General features: G+C 59.2%; 1 protein-coding gene and 1 long non-coding RNA gene across 3 annotated transcripts; one reads left to right on the top strand and one right to left on the bottom strand.

The window, feature by feature from the left end:
• Positions 1-5,094: 5,094 nt before the first annotated feature.
• On the bottom strand, positions 5,095-6,034 carry LOC137664272 (uncharacterized). The gene is made up of 2 exons (XR_011048271.1): positions 5,974-6,034; positions 5,095-5,473 (listed from the first exon to the last, which is right to left on the bottom strand). It is a non-coding gene; the product is annotated as an uncharacterized lncRNA (long non-coding RNA).
• Positions 6,035-6,293: 259 nt separating this feature from the next.
• On the top strand, positions 6,294-8,593 carry LOC137664235 (relA-associated inhibitor-like). Of its 2 annotated transcripts, XM_068402099.1 has the most exons (4): positions 6,294-6,649; positions 6,993-7,136; positions 7,926-8,125; positions 8,313-8,593. In XM_068402099.1, exons 1-4 carry the CDS (start codon positions 6,442-6,444, stop codon positions 8,349-8,351), a joined length of 591 nt encoding a protein of 196 aa, XP_068258200.1. In that variant the 5' UTR covers positions 6,294-6,441; the 3' UTR covers positions 8,352-8,593. The 2 variants fall into 2 exon arrangements, with proteins under 2 accessions (XP_068258200.1, XP_068258198.1); XM_068402097.1 differs by having other exon boundaries at positions 7,926-8,593.
• The last annotated feature ends 11,714 nt before the right edge of the window (positions 8,594-20,307 follow it).

The raw sequence follows: 20,307 nt of genomic DNA, 5'->3' as shown, positions 1-20,307 counted from the left end.
GCTGCCCCCAGAGATTTCATCAAATCATACAATTGTTTCGGTTGGAAGGACCTTTAAGATCATCAGGTCCATCAACACAACACTACCAAGTCCACCAATAAACTATATCACTCAGCACAACATCTACTCATCTTTTATATCCCCCCAGGGATGGTGACTCCACCACTGCCCTGGGCAGCCTGTTCCACTGCTTGACAACCCTTTCAGTGAAGACACTGTTCCTGATATCCAATCTATCCCCCAGTTTGGGGGGAACGGGGGTCCCAGTTTAGGAGGGGGTGTCCACGGTGTTCAGACACCCCAGCGTGCCCCCAGGACGTCCCTTTCCTTTCGGCACACCGCAGAGCCCTGCCTTTCCACCCTGACATTAAATGTGTAAGATTCACTCAAGGTTCACAGAAATCCCAGCTTTTGTCACTTCAACTCTTGCCCTGCTCCCAGCAAACAGGAAGAGCTCGTGCAGAAAAGAGGAAAAAGAACATGAAACTTCTTCCATTGAGTTTGCCCTTTGAGGATTTGGAAGCTCCCAGAAATGACGATTCCTGGCTCACCGGTTGTCTTCTCGGCCTGGTTTGTGACCATGATGGAGAACACCCTCTTACAATGACAGCCTTTCCCCCACTCTGAAAAGTCCCTTCCAGCACTGGCAATAAAAAAGGTCTTTCCACCTGCTTCTCTCATCTGATCGTGGTTTGGTGTTACAATTGTAGACAGGACTTTATGTGGTTCTTACCGGATGCCACTGAAATAAGAAACTTGAACAAAATTGTCTCTGTTTTCTTCTCTGTCTTAACATCTTTGATTGTTCCCAATGTTTGCACTGTTTAGGGTTTTGTTTTGGCTTTGCCTGGTGCATATGGTTGGACTCGATGATCTTAAAGGTCCTTTCCAACCAAAATGATTCTATGATTCTATGATATTATTCCCTGAACTGAAACAGTCCGTGACCTGCGTGGTGGGCTGACCCTGGCCAGCAGCTAAGCTCCCAGCCAGCTGCTCGCTCGCTCCTCTGCCGCGGGGATGAGCGAGAGAATCAGATGGGCAAAAGGGGAGGTGACCCCGTGGATCAGGAGAAAGACAGTTTAACAAGTGAAGCAAAGCTGTGTGTGCGAGCAAAGCCAAGAGAGGAGCTCGCTCACCGCTTGCCCTGGCAGGCGGATGGCCAGCGCTTGCTGGGAAGCAGGGCTCCCTCAGACATAGCGGTGGCTTTGGAAGAGAAGCCCTGTCACCCAAAGGTTCCTCCTTCTTCCTGGGGGACAGTCAAGTGGATGCTGCTGAGCACGACGTCCCACGGTGTGGGACATGCCCCATCTCATCTGTCCCAGCCAAGTCCCCTCCTGGCTTCTTGCCCTCCTGAGCCAAATGCCTTGGACGAGCGAACGTTTCACTGGGTAAAAAACCGGCTGGATGGCCGGGCCCAAAGAGTTGTGGTGAATAGAGTGAACTCCAGTTGGCAGCTGCTCACTTGTGCAGATCATTGCTAAAGATATTGAACAGAACTGGTCCCAATAATCTGGATGAGGGGATTGAGCGCACCCTCAGTAAGTTTGCAGATGACACCAAGTTGGGCGGGAGTGTTGATCTGGTGCAGGGTAGGAAGGCTCTGCAGAGGGATCTGGACAGGCTGGATCGATGGGCCAAGGCCAGCTGCATGAGGTTCAACAAGGCCAAGTGTCGGGTCTTGCACTTGGGGCACAACAACCCCACACACCGCTACAGGCTTGGGGAAGAGTGGCTGGAGAAGGACCTGGGTGTGTTGGCCAATGGTGGCTGAATATGAGCCAGCAGTGTGCCCAGGTGGCCAAGAAGGCCACCAGTATCCTGGCTTGTGTCAGAACTAGTGTGGCCAACAGGACCAGGGTAGTGATTGTCCCCTCTGTGCTCGGCACTGGTGAGGCTGCACCTCGAATCCTGTGTTCAGTTTTGGGCCCCTCACTACAAGAAAGACATTGAGGTGCTGGAGCGTGTCCAGAGAAGGGCAACGAAGGTGGTGAAGGGTATAGAGAACTGAGCTTCTGAGGAGCGGCTGAGGGAACTGGGGGGGGCGGGGGGTGTTTAGTGTGGAGAAAAGGAGGCTGAGGGGAGACCTTATCGCTCTCTACAACTGCCTGACAAGAGCTTGTAGCGAGCTGGGGGTCGGTCTCTTCTCCCAAGTGATAGGATGGCAGGAAATGGCCTCAAGTTGCACCAGGGGAGGTTTAGATTGGAGATCAGCAACAATGCCTTCACGGAAAGGGTTGTCAAGAAGTAGAACAGCTGCCCAGGGCAGTGGCAGAGTCACCATCCCTGGGGCGATTTAAAAGCCATGTAGATGTGGTACTGAGGGACATGGTTTTAGGTGTGGCCTTGGCAGTGTTGGGTTTATGTCTGGACTCAATGATCTTAAAGGTCCTTTCCAACCTAAATGATTCTGTGATTTTATAGATATTTTTCACAATTTCGGAAATAACCAGACTCTCTTTTCATTATTTCATCCAGTCATGGTTTGTTCCAGCCTGTGCCAGCATTGCTACAGAGGGAGAGAGAGCACTCTGCATAAGTTGGCAGGACGCACTCATAATCTTCATGCTCCACAAACTTCCGTTTCTTAGGCCCAGCCTTAGCTGCTCTCCAGTATTTAGAGTGCAAAACACAACCCACGTCACAAAGAGAAAAACCCCTTAAGATCTACAGTGAACTGTAATATTTATTCTTCAGTGTCTTCAGGCATGTTCACATTCAGGAGGTTTTTGTAGGTCTTCACAAAGTGTTGTTCTTCTGATCAATTTAAAAATGCACGGCCCTGCAATATGCTGTTGGTTGTGGGGGTTTAATTTACAGGTCACGAAGAGTAAAAATACACCTCTCTTCAGAGCAGCCTGCACCTGTGTGTAGCCTTTCATTTGACAGGACAGACTTGCACCTTCACAGCCCACTTGTACTAGTTCGCTACTGACACTTTGGCAGAAGCACACACGAAAAATGAATCGCAACCAGCCCTCATAAGTGTTTGAAATCGCGTGTTCGATACTGTCGCAGCGAGCAACACGGGCAAAGACTTTCCTGTTACACAGTGACATGATTTGAGCCGCACTGAGCTTTTGCAGATTAAGTAGCTATTAAAAAAACAGTGAAGTTTTCTATTTATTGCTAAGGTGCAGCCATATGAAATGCAAGGATCCGCTTAGCTTATTTCTCAAACCACTCCTCCAGCTTACACAGAGCGGGCTCCTTCAGGCCCACAGCACAGGTTCAGCCAGAAGACAGCAAAGCCCCTTCAGTGTAAAGGAATCAGCTCTCGATGGCCACGCAGAAGGAGCTGAACAGCGGCTGCCTTGCCCTTCTCGGCTCCCCTGCTCACAGGGTCCAGCTGTCTGTCATCCAAGGCCGAGCTCTGACAGTAAAGCTGCGCAGCCCTGGCTCAGACTTCCAGGGAAGTTGCTAAGCTCTGAGAAAGACCAGAGGCCAACCTTGCAAGGCGAGAAAGGGAAAACGCAGAGAGAGCTTGGATGGTTGTAACCTGCACAGCTGGGAACTCAGGACTTCGAGAGTAATTTTCACTATTCCAATATGATCCCGTGTAAATGCTTCCTCGAGTGGGAGCTGGGGGTGAAACTGCAGTGGTTTGAAGAGTGCCTGATGAAAAACCACCATGGCTACTCACAGTTCAAATGTCATCTTATTTTCACTAGGATTTCTTTTTCATCCATGTGCTGCTCTGTATGTCTGCAAGTAGAAATAAAAACTTGCAGCGCGATTCCCAAAAGCTGAATTTGTACTGCCTCCCAGATTCTTTCATGGTTTCTCTTTGTCTTTGTCTGGCTTGCCAGTTCCATCCCTTTACCTAACAAAAGGGAAAGTTCAGAAGTCGAAAGATGTTGAGGTGTTGGAGCGAGTCCAGAGGAGGGCGACCAAGTTGGTGAGGGGTCTGGAGGGTCTGACCTACGAGGAACGGCTGAGGGAGCTGGGGTTGTTTAGCCTGGAGAAGAGGAGGCTCAGAGGTGACCTTAGTGCAGTCTACAACTACCTGAAGGGAGGTTGTAGTGGAGTGGGAGTCGGCCTCTTCTCCCAGGCAACTAGCGTTAGGACAAGAGGACACAGCCTCAAGCTTCGCCAGAGGAGGGTCAGGTTGGACATTAGGAAGCATTTCTTCTCAGCAAGGGTCATTAGACATTGGAACGGGCTGCCCAGGGAGGTGGTGGAGTCACCATCTCTGGAGGTGTTTAAGAAAAGACTGGACATGGCACTTAGTGCCATGGTCTAGTTGAAAGGGTGGTGTCAGGGCAACGGTTGGACTCGATGACCCCTGAGGTCTCTTCCAACCTGGTTGATTCTGTGATTCTGTGATTCTGTGATTTGAGTAGTCTCAAAACATAGGCTCCCAAAACAATATTGAAACCTATCTGTACATAACCCAAGGTTCTAAAATACTGAGCATCGGCACATTCTTCAAGGGAAATCCAGAACACACGCAGAATCTAACCAATTTTTTCTCTCTCCTTGTATTCAGGCAGGAACATCTGGCATCAAAACAGCTGCCTATACGTGTTTCAAACCTGTGAAGAACAAGGCTAAAATTTATTTAAGTTAATAACAATTTTGCCATTGACTTAAAGCATTTCTGGATTTCATTCCAAGGAAGATTAACAATTAAATCCATATACATGTTTTAACAAGAATAAATTAGGAAAACAGAAAAGAATGTAGACTATAAAGAAAAACAGTCAGAACCTCTCAGGTCTGCTGTGATAATGACTATTAAAACAAATCGTGACATTCCCATTGCTGAGAGAGGAATAACCAGGACAATCAGGGCGTCGGGAAAATGGGTCGCGGCATCACCTGAGCGCATCCCCTCTGCCTTGCAGGTAGGGAATGCAGCTCCTCCCACAGCTATGTCCCCACGGGCTGGGGGGGGGGTCCCCACCCGGAGGACCCCCTCCCGCCCTCACCCACCCCTCTCTGTTCCCTACCCCGCTCCGCAGGCGCTCCCGTTCCCGCTCCCGCAGCCCTCACTACCGGCACTGACGGCAAACAAAGATGGCAAAAACGCAGTCCTCCCCCTCACCGTGTGTCCCCCTCTCCCCAAGTAAAAAAAGGGGCAGAAAAAGGGGGTCTGGGGGTTTGTTGTTGGTTTTTTTAATCGAGGAGGAAGGAGAAGGCGAGGACGTCGGCGCAGCGCAGCAGAGCGGCCGCTTGCACCCCCAGCGGGGTCCGCAGGGCGTCCACCTGCACAGCCACCCCCTCCACGTCGGCGGCGCCGAAAACGGCCTCGACCCGCACGCCGGCGCGGAGCCAAAAGCGGGTGGGGTGGCCCCGGGCGGCCGCCAGCCCCCGCAGGTACCGCTGCCGCAGCCTGGCCTGCGCCCCCTGCGCCACCGCGTCCCCCCCAGCAGCGCCTGCAAGCGGGGCGAGCTGGAGCTGAAGCCCCAGCTGTGGCCGTCGGGGCCTTGCGGGAGCCGTAGGATCCCCACCGGCACCGGCTTGGCGGCTCCTGGGGAGGGGGGAGAAAAGTGTGGGGGGGTCACCCATAGCTCCCCCAGCCCCTGCTGCCCCCCACAGAGCCCCAAGACCCCCCCAGGATGCTCTCCCTGGTCCCCAAACAGCCCCTGCCCCCCAGGACCTGCAAAGACCCCCCATCGTCATCCCCCCCAGCCCCACAGAGACCCCGATCGCCCCAGTAACCTCTCCTGCCCCCTAGGAGTGCCCCCTCACAGAGCCCTGCCCCCCATATACCCTCTAGGACACCCTATAGCACCCTCCCAGCCCCATATGACCCCCCCCCCCCAAAACCCCCCCACGGGTCCACTGGGCCCCCAAGACCCCCCAACAGGTCCCGCAGGGCCCCTCAAGACCTTCCTTGCTCCACACAGGGCTCCCCAAGACCCGCCGGGGTCCCCTGGGCCCCTCCAGAGCCCCCCAAGCTCCCTCCGGAGCCCCCAGCCCCACACAATGCCCCACCCCCCCCCCCCCCCCCCACGGGACCCCCGCTACCGCCGGGCCGCGGCCCCGCACACGCGTGGGGGCTCCCGCTCACGCGCACCGGAAGTCCCTCACTCCCGCGGGTCCGCTTCGCCGCCGCCGATTCGTGTCACCATTCGCTTCCGCAGATTCGCCACCGCCGCCCTTAACGATTCGCTTCCGCAGATTCGCCGACCCCGCTCCCGGGGCTTCGTCGCGGCCGAAGGCACCGGCGGGGCTCTGTTCCCCATCCCCCCTTTTTTCTTTCCCCGCTTCTCTCCGTCCCTTCCCTGGTTTAACGGTTCCCCCCCCCGCCCCGCGCCGTGACGAAAGTGCGGCGGCGGAGGCTCGTGCCGTTGCGGCGTTGGCGGGCGGCGGCGGTGTCGCTCCGGTGCTCGGTGCCGGCTGCTCCCCCCCCCTCTCCATGCAGCCCCACCGTCTAACGGCCCCCCAGCACCGGGCGATGCCCCCGGGGCGGCGGCGAGCTAGGAGAGCTCTGCCATGGAGGCCTCGGGGCAGGGCTGCGGGTCGGCGGCCGCCCCCACCGAGCCCGGTACCGAGCCCTCGTCACCCGTTGAACCCTCCGAGCCCGGAGGCACCGGGGGAAGCGATGACGGGCGGTTGCGGCCCGGTGCAAAGCGGGTGACGTTCCCCTCCGACGAGGATATCGTCTCCGGGGCGGTGGAGCCCAAGGAGCCCTGGAGACACGGTAATGGCGGCGGGGGGGGCAGGCACCCGGGTTGGGGCCTGGGACCAGTCTGGCGCAGTATAGCCCAAGGCCTGAGACCAGCACCATGACCAGTCTGGCCCAGTATAGCCCAAGGACTGGGACAGGGGGACCCCACAGACATGGAGGGGTGGGGACACCTGGGACCCCCCAGTAACCCCCCAGAGCCCGGGGTGATGGGGACGGGGACCCCACTAACCCCCCTGTAACTGAGACACGGCTTCGAGGACAGGGGGGTCCCTCATCACCAGGACACTGGAGGGGGTGCAAGGGGACCCTGACCCCCCCACTCCAATGTCCCCCTCCCCCGTCCCTTGGGGCCCAGGACCCCGCTGCACTGCGCCGCCTCTTGCAACGACACGGGCGTGTGCGTGGCCCCGGTGCGCCACGGCCACCGCCGGGAGCCTGGCTGTCGAGAAGTGTGACCCCTACCGGGGGGGCTACGGCGACTGCTACAACTACCTGAGCGGTATGGGGGTACTGGGAGCACTAGGAGAGTAGGGGTAATGGGGTGGTACTGGTGCTGGGAGGGGATTTTGTGGGTATATGGGTACTGGGAGGGGGTACTGGGCAGGTTATGGGTACTGAGAGGGGGGATATAGGTACTGGGAGGGGGTATCAGGTGAATATGGGTACTGGGAGGGGGTACTGGGCAGGTTATGGATACTGGGACGTGATACTGGGAGGATATGGCTACTGGGAGGGGATACTGGGAGGATATGGGTACTGTGGCTATATGGGCACTGGGTGGGGGTACTGGGAGGATGTGGGCACTGGGTGGGGGTACTGGTAGGATATGAGCACTGTGAGGGGATACTGGGAGGATATGGGTACTGGGCGGGGGTGCTGGGAGGATATGGGTACTGGGCGGGGGTGCTGGGGGGTGGAGGTACTGGGAGGATATGGGTACTGGGAGGGGTACTGGGAGGATATGGGCACTGGGAGGAGATACTGGTAGGATATGGGCACTGTGAGGGGGTAGTGGGAGGATATGGGTGCTGGGAGGATATGGGTGCTGGGAGGATATGGGTACTGGGAGGATATGGGTACTGGGAGGATATGGGCACTGGGAGGAGATACTGGGAGGATATGGGCACTGGGAGGAGATACTGGTAGGATATGGGCACTGAGGGGGTAGTGGGAGGATATGGGTTCTGGGAGGGGATAGTGGGAGGATATGGCTACTGGGCAGGGGTGCTGGGAGGATATGGGTACTGGGAAGCGGTACTGGGGGGTGCTGATGTGCTGGTCCCCGCAGAGGTGGAGCGGGGCATGGGGGTGCTGAACAGCGGGGTCGTGTACGCGCTGTGGGATTACAGCGCGGCTCTGGGGGACGAGCTGTCCTTCTGCGAGGGCGAGCCCGTCACCATCCTGCGGCGGCAGCCCCCCGAGGAGCTCGACTGGTGGTGGGGGTCCCTGTACGGCCACGAGGGCTACGTACCCCGCAACTACTTTGGGGTGAGTGTGGGGGTCCCACAGCACCCACGGTCCCAGGGTGGGGGTGTCCCACAGCACCCATGGCCACCCCACAGCCCCTCTCATGGCCCCGGGTGTGGATCTCATGGCCCCCCTGGCCCCTCCATGGCTTGTGGTCCTGTGGGACTGGGGGGGTCACCCTCCCCGTGACACCCTCCGTGTCCCCCAGCTCTTCCCCAGGGTGCGACCGCAGCGGAAGAAGGTCTGAGGGGGGACCCTGAGAACATGGGGGGGAGCCTGAGCCAGCCCTCCCCCTGCTGGATGCATGGGTGCCCCTTGCCACTGGGCACCTCCTCACTGGCCCCCCCCATGCCATCCCACCCCGTCCAAGCGAGGCACGGGGGTGTCCCCCCTGCCCCTGTGGTATCATGTCACCTTCCCCCAGCTGGTGACAGCGGGTGTCACCCCACGGTGTTGGCTTCTCTGGGGAGTAAAGAGCCTTCGGCTGTGCCCTGTGGTCTCTGTCCTCTGCGTCACGGGGCGGGGGGGCTGTGGGGATTGAGGGTGACACGGGTGGGGACACCTTGTTTGGGACTGGAGGGAGGACACAGGTGGGGACCCGCTGCTTGGGATCGCTGGGGTTGCAGGGGGGTGTACGGTCCTCTCAGGACAAGGGTGGGGACACCCTGCATCAGAGTGCGGGGGGGTGACATGGAGGAGCAACCTTGTTTGGGACTGGATGGGTGACACAGGAGGGTCCCCTCTGCTCTCTCCCTCCTTGGGAGCGGCTGTGCTGGGGCCAGCTGCCAGCCCTGAGCAGCCCCGGCATTGGGGCAGCATCACGCCCACCCTTCAATGAGCCCATAAAGAAAAGACATTCCTGGGGACGAACAAACTCGGCTGCTTCTGGGGAAAGCCTCACCCAAGGGGAAAGGACAAACGAGCCTGGGGCCGGGGTGTGCTGAGGTGGGGACTGTCCTGCAGGCAGTGGGAGATGCCAGGAGTGACTCTGTCTGCTCAGCACACTCAGGGTGCTGCACAGCTGAAGGACACCACGGGTTGGGGCTGCTGCTTCCAGCTTTATTCAAATAGAGCCATTTATTTCTGACGAGAGCTGCTCCTCTGCCTGACACAGGGGAAACACCAGCACAGCGCTCACATGATCCGGCATGCTTTTGGCTGCACCCGTTGAGAGCTCAGGGTGTCAATGGTCTGAGCGGCCAGGGAACAGATGGAGAGGTCGCTGTCTTCTCTCAAGGGCTGTGACAGAAATAAAGAGAGCCGAGGTGAACCCCCGTGTGTGCAGAGACCCCCAGGCATCCCCTCAGCCCACGCCAGCCCCACCGCCTCTTTCCCTGGCCAGGAGAGAGCTGCTGCACAGCAATGCCCCAAATGCCCCTGCCACGTTCCCCTGCCCCTGAAGCGTGTCCCTGGAGCAGGGCAAGGCACGGCAGCACCCTGCCCAGGCCCTGTCCCCTGCCCCACCAGCCCCAGCCAGCACAGCACTGCCCCGACTCACCGCTGATGATCTCAGACAGCTTCTGCTGGTTTCGGAGCCTCACGTGTCGCGCGGCAAGCCCTAGGCACAGAGCGTCGTCAGCCCCCCTGCTCCCCAGCGTGCTCCCCGCAGCACAGCCCCCCAGCTGCACGCCCTCCTCCCCCCCATCAGGGCTGACCCCAGGGAAGGCCAGTAGCCGCAGGGGCCACCAAGGGGCTCTGGCAGCCCCAGGGCTGCTCCTCGCTGCCAGGGCAGTGGCGGGGACTGGGCCCAGGCTGTCAAAGGAGGGACCGCGGGGGCGGTGCCTCACCGATGAACCTGACAGCCGCCTCTCGCAAGGTGGCCTGAGCGTCCTCCAGGTACGGCAGGCTCTGATCCAGGTGTTCTTCAGCCCTGCTCCTGCCCTGCGCCAGCTGGAGAGAGCACAAGGGTATGGGCATGGCACAGTCCCTCCCCAGTTGGCCAAGCAGCCCCTCCTCCCAGCACCCCCCATGCCCCTTCCCCCCCAGGCCATTCCCATCTCCCAGCCAGGAGCCCCCTGGGGCTGAGGTTGAGAGAGAGCCACAGGCAGAGGGGTCCCAGGGGTGCTGAGACCCCTCCATCCCGCCACAAGGCCACATGGGCTGGGGTCTCCAGGCCCTGGGCCTTGTCCTCACCAAGCACTCTCCAATCCTCCATGGCTGCTCTTTCCGCACCAGTTTCTTGAGTTGTTCCCACCTGAGGAGCTCTGCTGCAGCAAGGATGGCTTCCCTGGAGACCTGCAGGACAGCAGAAGCTGGGAGGTGGCACCACGGCCTGGGGAAGGAGACCTGGCGTCCCCTTCCTTTGTTTTTATTCCTGGGGTGATCCTGCCCTTAGGGAGCTGGGACATGCCCTGGCCCTAACATGGAATCATAGAATCACAGAATCCGTGTGGTTGGAAAGGATCTTTAAGATCCTCGAGTCCAACCGTCAACCCAACACTGCCAAGTCCACCACTAAACCACGTCCCTCAGCACCACATCTACATGGCTTTTAAATCCACCCAGGGATGGGGACTCCGCCACTGCCCTGGGTAGCTGTTCCAGTGCTTGACAACACTTTCCATGAAGACATTCTTCCTGATCTCCAATCTAAACCTCCCCTGGCACAACTTGAGGCCTTTTCCTTTTGTCCTGTCGCTTGTTACTTGGGAGAAGAGACTGACCCCACCTCGCTACACCCTCCTTTCAGGTAGTTGTAGAGAGCGAGAAGGTCTCCCCTCAGCCTCCTTTTCTCCACACTAAACACCCCCAGGTCCCTCAGTGCTCCTCATCACACTTGTTCTCCAGACCCTTCACCAGATTCGTTGCCCTTCTCTGGACTATTCTTTGGACATCTGGGGGTCTCTTGGGCACAGCCCTGGGGGACAGGGATTGAGGCTCAGAGCCCTGGCCTCCAACACCTGAGAAGCCTGTAGGGACGTGCGTGGTCAGGCCTCGGTGGCCACGGGCTGCTGCTGAGCCCTGCTTGGACCAGGGTAGGGCACGTGTTGGAAATGTCCATGGCAGCTTCTCTGCCCCTGCTCGCACTGGTTCTGCAGGGACCCGTCCTCTGGGCTGTGCTGGGGGAGGGCTGCCAGCTGCCACCAGCCCTCGCCCCTGATGCCCAAGCCACCTGTGTGGTGTCAGGACACCCTTCCCCGTGTCACTGGCCAGCTTTAAATCTGTACCTTGTGAAAGAAGAGTGGAAGCAGGCCCCTTTGCACTTTCTTCTGCATCTTCTTCTTGTCACTCCCCTCCACTGACTCCACCACGTCTCTGAAGAGGCCCATGGAGAGCTCTCGCAGCTGGCTGGACTCCTGGTAGGAAGGGGGAAAGGTGGACTTGAGAAACGGCAACTCCCTGCCCATGATGAGCAGGGGCGTTATCGTGGCTGACGTGAGGGGAGATGCTCCGGGCTCAGGTTCTGCAGCAGGGAGAAGCCGTGCTGGGCACCAAAGCCCAGAAGCCATCCCATGAGAGCCCTGGGGAGCAGACCCTGCGCCGAGTGCTGCTCGCAGGGCTGGGCTGAAGGGCAGCGTGTCCTCTCCCAGTGCCCATCTGCGGGGCTCAGGCTCCCACATCAGCCTTACGTTGTCAAAGAGGGGCAGGAGCTCCTCCACCAGCTGCACAGCAATGGCGCTGGCCTCCTTCCTCTCCAGGTGTCTCGTGATGTTTCGATGACCACCAGGACCTTCATCTTGATATCGGCGTCACCGCTGCGGAGCACCTTCGTGATGAGTGGCAGGTGCACCAGCATTTCTCTCGCCTGTATGAAAGTGAGTTTAATTTTTGTGACACGCTCCGTGCTGGAAAGCTCCCCAGGCAGCCCCCAGGCCCCACCGTGGCAGGGAGGGCGTTTGGAGCACTCAGCCCACCCCCTGGCTCCCAGCCAAGGCCAAGGCACCGCCTTACCCCCTGCCCCATGGCTCCCCTTGACAACACCCTGCTCACCACGGCAGGTCCCTCTGTCAGCATGATGAGGACTTTGAGGGAATGGGAGACTGTCACCAGGGTCGGATGCCTCTGATCTCTCTCGTGGGACTCGCCACCAAAATCCTCTGCCTGAAGCTCCCTGGAGGCCGTCGGCTGAAGCAAACACAGCAGTGAGTTACTGGCAGAGCCTGCAGGGCTCATGGAGAATGACCAAGGCCTCTTCTGGTAACTCACAGCCAAGTGAGCGCTGCAGGTGTCCTCCGTGGCCGAGGTGATCGGGCTGCGTGACTTGAGTATCTCAAGGAGCTCCTGCAAAATGGTCTCCAACGTCTCGGGCGTGGAGAACGTCACCTCCCACATGGCCAGGGCAGTGCTGCAATCGGAGCGCTCTGTCAGCAGGGCTGCCTCGGCCACAGCAGCATGGCCTGGGACAGCCCTGCAGGACGCAGAGCCTGCCCCTCGGTCGGGATGCGCTGGGCAGCAGGAGAGGGCTGTGGTGGTGTTCCCCATGGGGCTGGGAGGAGTGTGGTGGGGGGGCTGTGGGCTGGCTTGGCCAGCTTTGGCTGGAAAGCATGGTGGGAAGGAGGGCCCTGCTCCTCAGGGGTGTCCTGCAGTATTCCTTGGGTCTGGCAACCCCTCTCCCCACAGAGAACAAGGCCTCATGGCTTTTGGGGCCAGTACCTGTCTCGTGGTGGGGCCATCTTCAACAGGCTGGTGACCACTTGCATGGGGTAATGGTCAGTCAGAAGGAGAAGCAGCGACCCCATGCTCTGCTGGGCTGGTGCCATGGTGATGCCTTCCAGGGTTTTGTGGATGCAGCCCATGATCTTTGGCACCTGGAGGGGACACGGGTGAGGATGGTGCTGCCCCTGGAGTGCAGCCATTTCCTCAGCTGCCCTTCCCATCCCTCTCTGCTGCCTTCCAGTGGCTGTTGGGGTGCAACCGGGGTGACCAGTAATGGGGGTAACTGGGGACAGGGACAGGGTTGGGGCCAGGAGGGGACATCAGGGTGGCGGAGGGTCCCCCCCGGGCGTGGCAGCGCGGGCGGCCAGGAGGAGCTGGAGGGGCGCGGAGGGGTCGCTGTCCCCGTCGCTGTCCCCGTCGCTGTCGTTGTCCCCGTCCGGCCGCAGCACCCGGTTGTGGAGGCGGCTGAAGCGCCGCGCGCCGGCTGCGGGGACAGAGGGGACATGGCGGGGGACACCGCGCTGGCCGGAGGGGGGGAACACTGGGGGGGACCAGTATAACCCAGTACGTACCAGTACGGGCGGCGCTGGGCGGGGCTGAGGCGGCGCCAGATCCGGGCCAGCTCCCGCGTGGCCTCTGTGGGGTTCAGGCGCGGGTGGATGCTGGCACGTCACTGTCACCATGCTGTCACCTCCCCGGGACACCCCCTCCCCCAGGGCTCGTGTCCCACCACTGCTGTCCCCATCCCACTGGGGGGGCCACGTTGTCCCCATGTCCCCCTCATGTCCCTGTGTCCCTGTGTCCCCATGTGCCCCCCCATGTCCCCCTGTCCCCCCCATGTCCCCATGTTCCACTCATCCCCCTGTCCCCTCCAGTGTCCCCGTGTCCCCCTACATGTCCCCATGTGCCCCCATCCCCATGCTCCCCTGTCCCCCCATGTACCCATGTCCCCCATCTCCATGTCCTCCTGTCCCCCGTGTCCCCATGTTCCACTCATCCCCCTGTCCCCTCCAGTGTCCCCATGTCCTCCACATGTCCCCATGTCCCCCCATCCCCCCTTCTGTCCCCCCATGTCCCCGTGTCCCCTGTCCCCCCATGTCCCCCTCCCTGTCCCCCAGTGTCCCTGTTTCCTCCCCATGTCCCCCATGGCCCCCCATGGCCCCATATCTCCCCCTGTCCCTCTCATGTCCCCCCCATGTCCCCTGTCCCCACCTGCGGAGGGGTCCCCGCTGGATGCGGCAGAACATGAAGAACCCATTGACACATTTCTTCTTGGGCCAGGGGGGCCCTCACTGTCCCCTCCGGCCCCCGGCCCCCCCGGGAGACACCGTGCTGCTACTGGCCACTGCCACCTGTGGGGACACTGCCGGAGCCTGGGGGGACACGGGGTGACACCGAGGGGGGAGTGACACCTGGGGGAGGGGAGTGACACTGATGGGGTGACACTAGAGTTGGGGTGACACTGAGGGGGGGATGACAGCAGAGGGGTGACACCAAGGGGGGTGTGACACATGGGGGGGGTGATGCTTTGGGTGTGGGGTGACACCGGGGGCGGTGCTGATCCCCACCCACGGGCTGAGATACATGTGTGCGAAGAGCTCTGGGCGGGGGGAAGGAACACAGGGAGCCCCTCAGCCCCACCCAGTGCCTCCCAGTCTGGCCCAGTAGGGCACAGCCAGGGGCTCTCGGCCTCCCCCAGCTCCTCCTCCTCCTCGTAGTGAACCAGCCGCTGCCTGGGGGGGGGAAGCAGGTGGTCAGCACCTTGGGGTGCAGCCCCCCCCCCCCCCGCAACTTCCCCCCCAATGTCACCTACCACTCTGCATCCCCATCGCTCGGACCGGCCGCGGCGGTGCCACCGTCATCAGGGGGTGTCCGGGGTTGGGGGGGGTGTCCCCCTTACCTGCCCCCCCCTGCACGATGCTCAGGACCCTCTGGGCCGAGATACACCCCTGGGAAGAGCTCTGGGGGGGGACACACCACAGTGACACTGGGACACACACACACAGAGACATTGTCACCCCCTCCCGCCCCCCCCCACCCCCACCTCTGATCACCTCCTCGGGGGGCCCCGGGGGGGGCAGGGACGCCAGCAGGGAGGGGCTGAGCCCCAAGAACCCGCCCCGGGGGCGGAGCTGGGGGACACAGACGGCCGGACCCTGTGAGCAGGGGAGCTGAGAAGGGCAAGGCAGCTGCTGTTCAGCTCCTTCTGCGTGGCCATCGAGAGCTGATTCCTTTACACTGAAGGGGCTTTGCTGTCTTCTGGCTGAACCTGTGCTGTGGGCCTGAAGGAGCCCGCTCTGTGTAAGCTGGAGGAGTGGTTTGAGAAATAAGCTAAGCGGATCCTTGCATTTCATATGGCTGCACCTTAGCAATAAATAGAAAACTTCACTTTTTTTTTTAATAGCTACTTAATCTGCAAAAGCTCAGTGTGGCTCAAATCATGTCACTGTGTAACAGGAAAGTCTTTGCCCTTGTTGCTCGCTGCGACAGTATCGAACATGCGATTTCAAACACTTATGAGGGCTGGTTGCGATCCATTTTTCGTGTGTGCTTCTGCCAAAGTGTCAGTAGCGAACTAGTACAAGTGGGCTGTGAAGGTGCAAGTCTGTCCTGTCAAATGAAAGGCTACATACAGGTGCAGGCTGCTCTGAAGAGAGGTGTATTTTTACTCTTCGTGACTTGTAAGTTAAACCCCCACAACCAACAGCATATTGCAGGGCCGTGCATTTTTAAATTGATCAGAAGAACAACACTTTGTGAAGACCTACAAAAACCTCCTGAATGTGAACATGCCTGAAGACACTGAAGAATAAATATTACAGTTCACTGTAGATCTTAAGGGGTTTTTCTCTTTGTGACGTGGGTTGTGTTTTGCACTCTAAATACTGGAGAGCAGCTAAGACTGGGCCTAAGAAACGGAAGTTTGTGGAGCATGAAGATGATGAGTGCGTCCTGCCAACTTATGCAGAGTGCTCTCTCTCCCTCTGTAGCAATGCTGGCAAAGGATATAACGAACCATGACTGGATGAAATAATGAAAAGAGAGTCTGGTTATTTCCGAAATTGTGAAAAATATCTATAAAATCACAGAATCATTTTGGTTGGAAAGGACCTTTAAGATCATCGAGTCCAACCATATGCACCAGGCAAAGCCAAAACAAAACCCTAAACAGTGCAAACATTGGGAACAATCAAAGATGTTAAGACAGAGAAGAAAACAGAGACAATTTTGTTCAAGTTTCTTATTTCAGTGGCATCCGGTAAGAACCACATAAAGTCCTGTCTACAATTGTAACACCAAACCACAATCAGATGAGAGAAGCAGGTGGAAAGACCTTTTTTATTGCCAGTGCTGGTAGGGACTTTTCAGAGTGGGGGAAAGGCTGTCATTGTAAGAGGGTGTTCTCCATCATGGTCACAAACCAGGCCGAGAAGACAACCGGTGAGCCAGGAATCGTCATTTCTGGGAGCTTCCAAATCCTCAAAGGGCAAACTCAATGGAAGAAGTTTCATGTTCTTTTTCCTCTTTTCTGCACGAGCTCTTCCTGTTTGCTGGGAGCAGGGCAAGAGTTGAAGTGACAAAAGCTGGGATTTCTGTGAACCTTGAGTGAATCTTACACATTTAATGTCAGGGTGGAAAGGCAGGGCTCTGCGGTGTGCCGAAAGGAAAGGGACGTCCTGGGGGCACGCTGGGGTGTCTGAACACCGTGGACACCCCCTCCTAAACTGGGAGCCCTGTTCCCCCCAAACTGGGGGATAGATTGGATATCAGGAACAGTGTCTTCACGGAAAGGGTTGTCAAGCAGTGGAACAGGCTGCCCAGGGCAGTGGTGGAGTCACCATCCCTGGGGGAATATAAAAGATGAGTAGATGTTGTGCTGAGTGATATAGTTTATTGGTGGACTTGGTAGTGTTGTGTTGATGGACCTGATGATATTAAAGGTCCTTCCAACCGAAACAATTGTATGATTTGATGAAATCTCTGGGGGCAGCGTGGGAAAAGGAAAAGGCCTCGAGGCTGTGCAAGCCCCACTGACCCACCACCAAACACGGCCGGCACCATCAACTTGGCAGAGTATTGCCTTGAATGTCCCGTGCACAGCGCGAGGAGGTGGGGTTGGCATTGCCATGGATGGTATGGCCACGCCCGTGCACGCAAGGGTCACACTGGGGCCCTTTGTGACCTCACTTGGTGACCCCCCCGGCACCGCACGTCGTCAGCACGGCTGCGGCCCCCAGCCCACAGTGTCCGGCAGGACGGCGACGGGACAGGGCGTGAGCGAGGAGCTGGCGAGGAGCACCCGAGCGCAGCCCACGTCTTTCCCTGCCGCCCCCGGCAGCCCCCCAGAGCCGAGGCGTTTCACTGAAGCTTCCCCCTTCCCTACTCCTACCCCTTAACTCCATCCAGCAGGATGGCGGAGAGACAGGGCAGGAGCGAGGAGCTGGAGAGAAGCCCTCGAGGGCAGCCCTCTCCTCCGTCCACCAGGATGGAAAGGAGCCCCCCCAGCCGCTCCAGGGTGGCTTGGGAGGAGGACAGGGCTCCCCAGGAGAGCAGCTCTCCATCGCAGCCCCACGAGGTGACCACGGTGCAGCCACCGCAGATTGGTGAGTGAGGGGCCCCGTCGGTCTGGGCAGGGCTAGGGCCAGCGAGCGCACTCTGCTCGACGCCGGGGTCACGATTCCCCGGCTCGCTGGCAGCGGGGGTCCCGCGGGTGGTGGGCGTGATGCTGCCCGAATGCTGCGGCTGCTCAGGGCTGGCAGCTGGCCCCAGCACAGCCTCTCCCAAGGACGGAGAGAGCAGAGGCGACCCAGCTGCTGCTCCAGGGCACAGGCAGCATGAGGCAGCTGGGCTGGCAGGAGGCAGCAATGCTGGGGGACGAGGACCTTTCCTGCCCGTCTGCGAGCGAGTTCCTCAGCCCGGTGCACGGGGGTCTTTCCCTGTTGCGCTGTGCTCCAGCATCACAGCCCGTCTGCCGGGCACCCTCCAGCCCTGACACGCACGGGAAGGCTGTTCCAGGGCAGCGGGCACGGGTCTGGACGGAGGGCAGGGCTCCTTCCTCTGCTCTCCTGCCACCGGACCCTCTCTACAGCCCTCCCTGCTCTCCCCCTTTGGTAGATGCCAGCTGGCTGCCTGTGTACAAAGAGGAGCAGGACGCCGTGGACTTCATCGTGGCCTTTGTCAGCCGCCCACGAAAGGTAACCGTGGCCATGTCGAGCGCAGCTGTGCCGGCCTCTGCTGCCTGCTGCCGGGCTGCTGGAGGTGTGCTGGCCGGGCAGAGCTGCTTCTCCCACACGGCACTGCACCCCCAGTGCTCCGGTCCCGCTGGACGTGCATCCCCCCCTCTCACACTCCCTGTTTGCCTCTCAGTCCTCAGGCTTCCTGGAGGAGGGCCAGAAGAAAAAGTTTCTTGAGAGCATCTGCAGAATATGCAGAACTGCAAAGTGCCGTGGCTTGTCAGAGGGCATGGATGTCTTCTTTGACAGATACGAGCTGGCAGACAATATCAAGGTGAGGGTATACCCAACAGCTCTGGGGAATGGGGTAAGGCCCCCTGGCACCCTGTGAGGACAGGGCTTGGGCAGGGCAAGGGTCTGGTGGCACTGGGTGCTGGCAGCTGCCAGGTCCCATCCCAGTTGTGCTCTGCAGGTGCTCCTGGAAGATGAGCCCAGGGACAAACTTTGCACAGCATTGCGAGAGGAAGCCATGGATGCCATTTTTGCCTTGAGGTACCTGCCCATCCCTCCTGGAGACCCCTGCCCCACAGCTCCACGTCCACCTGCACGAGGCCTCGGGGCACTGTTCCCAGCACCAGTGGCTGACTGGCCCCTCTCTCTCTTTGCAGCTCAGTGGAGAAGGCGCTGGAGGGCAAAATGAAAAGCCTCCTAGAAGCCTGCTTCTCGAGTGTCTTCTTGCTTGCTCCAGAAGAGCAAATGCAGTACGTGGACAGAAACTTCTACAGCAAGGTAAGTGCTGGCTGAGCTACAGGAGGCCCCCGTCCCTCTGGGCTGCTCCCTGGCCACCCCGTGCTCTCGTATCACCAGAGATCCAAGGCAGGGCAGGGGCTCGGCTTTGCTTTCCCACCCTCATCCCTCTCCCCACTTCCCGTGGGCCTGGCCATGGCCAGGGCTGCAGGCTGCTCTGCACGCAGCTGATTGTCCGCCCCTGGGTCTCTCCCAGGCACCACGAGGGTGCGTGGGAGTCCTCCCTTGGCTCTGGGAGTTCAGATCAGTCTCCTGGGGGTGGGAGGGACAGCAGGAAACACTGACACAACTCTTTGTCCTCCTTGCAGGCCGTGACTGCCATGGTCATCATGCTCCATAAGGTGTTGCCCAACTCACCTGTCTGGAAAGTCAAAGAGGAGGTGCAGAACATCATCCAGGTGTGACATATGCACTGAGTGGGGCTGTTGCTCATGGTGGAGGGAAGGTATTGTCCCCTCCTGAATGGATGGTCCCCACCCCAGGGCCATGCAGAGACAGCATAGAGCAGGGAGGGTGCCCAACTGCCTTGGGGAAGCAGGGGCTGCCCACCGGGCTCTTCTGGAGCACAGTGGCTTTAGGGGGTGACATCTGCCTTCCTGCCTGGCCACAGGGTTGGTCCGGGGGATTTCTCCCGAGCCTGAGAGGGACCTTAGGGACAGGAACCCCACTACAGGCTTTGCTCAAGACGAGAGGAAGCCTTGATGGCCTATGCGAGCCCAGCCCAGGAGCTGAGCAGTGCTGCTTCTGCTGGAGCGGGTGTCTGCTCCCGGGGCACACCAGCAGCTTCTCTCTTCCCAGCTACTGATCAACGGCACCGAGTCTGAGAGGGAGGATGTGCAGAAGGTAGCCCTGCACAGCATTAGGACTCTGCGCTTGTTGATGGACAGGAATCCCACACTGGAGGTAAGGAGCCAGGCACCCTCCAGCCAGGCCATCTCCCCCTCCCTGCACACCAGAGCAGCCTGCAGCTGCTCTTGGCTTCAGGGCTTTGGCCCCAGCTGCCTGCCCTCAACCCTTGTGCTCTTCTGCCTCCCTCACCCAGGCCAGGCGCCTCTTTGGACTAGACGAGGACGCTCCCATCTGCTATGAAGACATTCAGATCCCAGACCTGGGGCAGCTGCTGGGACGTCGTCTCCTTTTTGCAGCTTCCAAGAAAAGGAGAAGCTGTCCACCTTGCGATGTTCTAATGTTCCTTGAAAGCTTCATCATTGGGCAAAAAAGTAAGAGAAGTTGTGGTGGGCTTCATCCCTCTGCAAACAGCCATCTCCTGATCGTTCTGCTTCTCTTCCTGGCCTCCTTTGGCCCTCACAGCTGCTTGCCATAGCAGCCCAGCTGTCATTTTGCTGCAGAAGCTCAGTGCTCTCCTGAAGTCCAGGAGCTTTTCTCTGCTGCTCTCCTTCCTCCCTCCTTTCAGCACCTTGAACCCCGCTGATATGTGGATCCCACAGCCAACGCTACCATTGATTACCATGTCCCAAAGCCACGTCTTCCCTGCTAGCGAGGAGCAGACCCATCTGTGCATCACCCCGCCTGGCCGCTCCGGTGCTTGCAGCAAGGAGCTATTCCTGATGCCCTCCAGAAATCTCCTTGACCGCTTATGTCCTGCCTTCTTGCAAGCAGATCTTG

The sequence above is a fragment of the Nyctibius grandis genome, chromosome 5 (assembly GCF_013368605.1).
Source record: "Nyctibius grandis isolate bNycGra1 chromosome 5, bNycGra1.pri, whole genome shotgun sequence".
Classification (NCBI taxonomy): domain Eukaryota; kingdom Metazoa; phylum Chordata; class Aves; order Nyctibiiformes; family Nyctibiidae; genus Nyctibius; species Nyctibius grandis.
This window is presented reverse-complemented; position numbering and strand designations above follow the sequence as displayed.

Excerpts from the sequence above, each read along its gene's own strand:
- LOC137664235 (XM_068402097.1), top strand. The coding sequence starts at position 6,442 with ATGGAGGCCTCGGGGCAGGGCTGCGGGTCGGCGGCCGCCCCCACCGAG. Across the intron at positions 6,650-6,992 it reads CAAGGAGCCCTGGAGACACG|GACCCCGCTGCACTGCGCCG; the intron begins GTAATGGCGGCG and ends CTTGGGGCCCAG. Across the intron at positions 7,137-7,925 it reads CTGCTACAACTACCTGAGCG|AGGTGGAGCGGGGCATGGGG; the intron begins GTATGGGGGTAC and ends TGGTCCCCGCAG.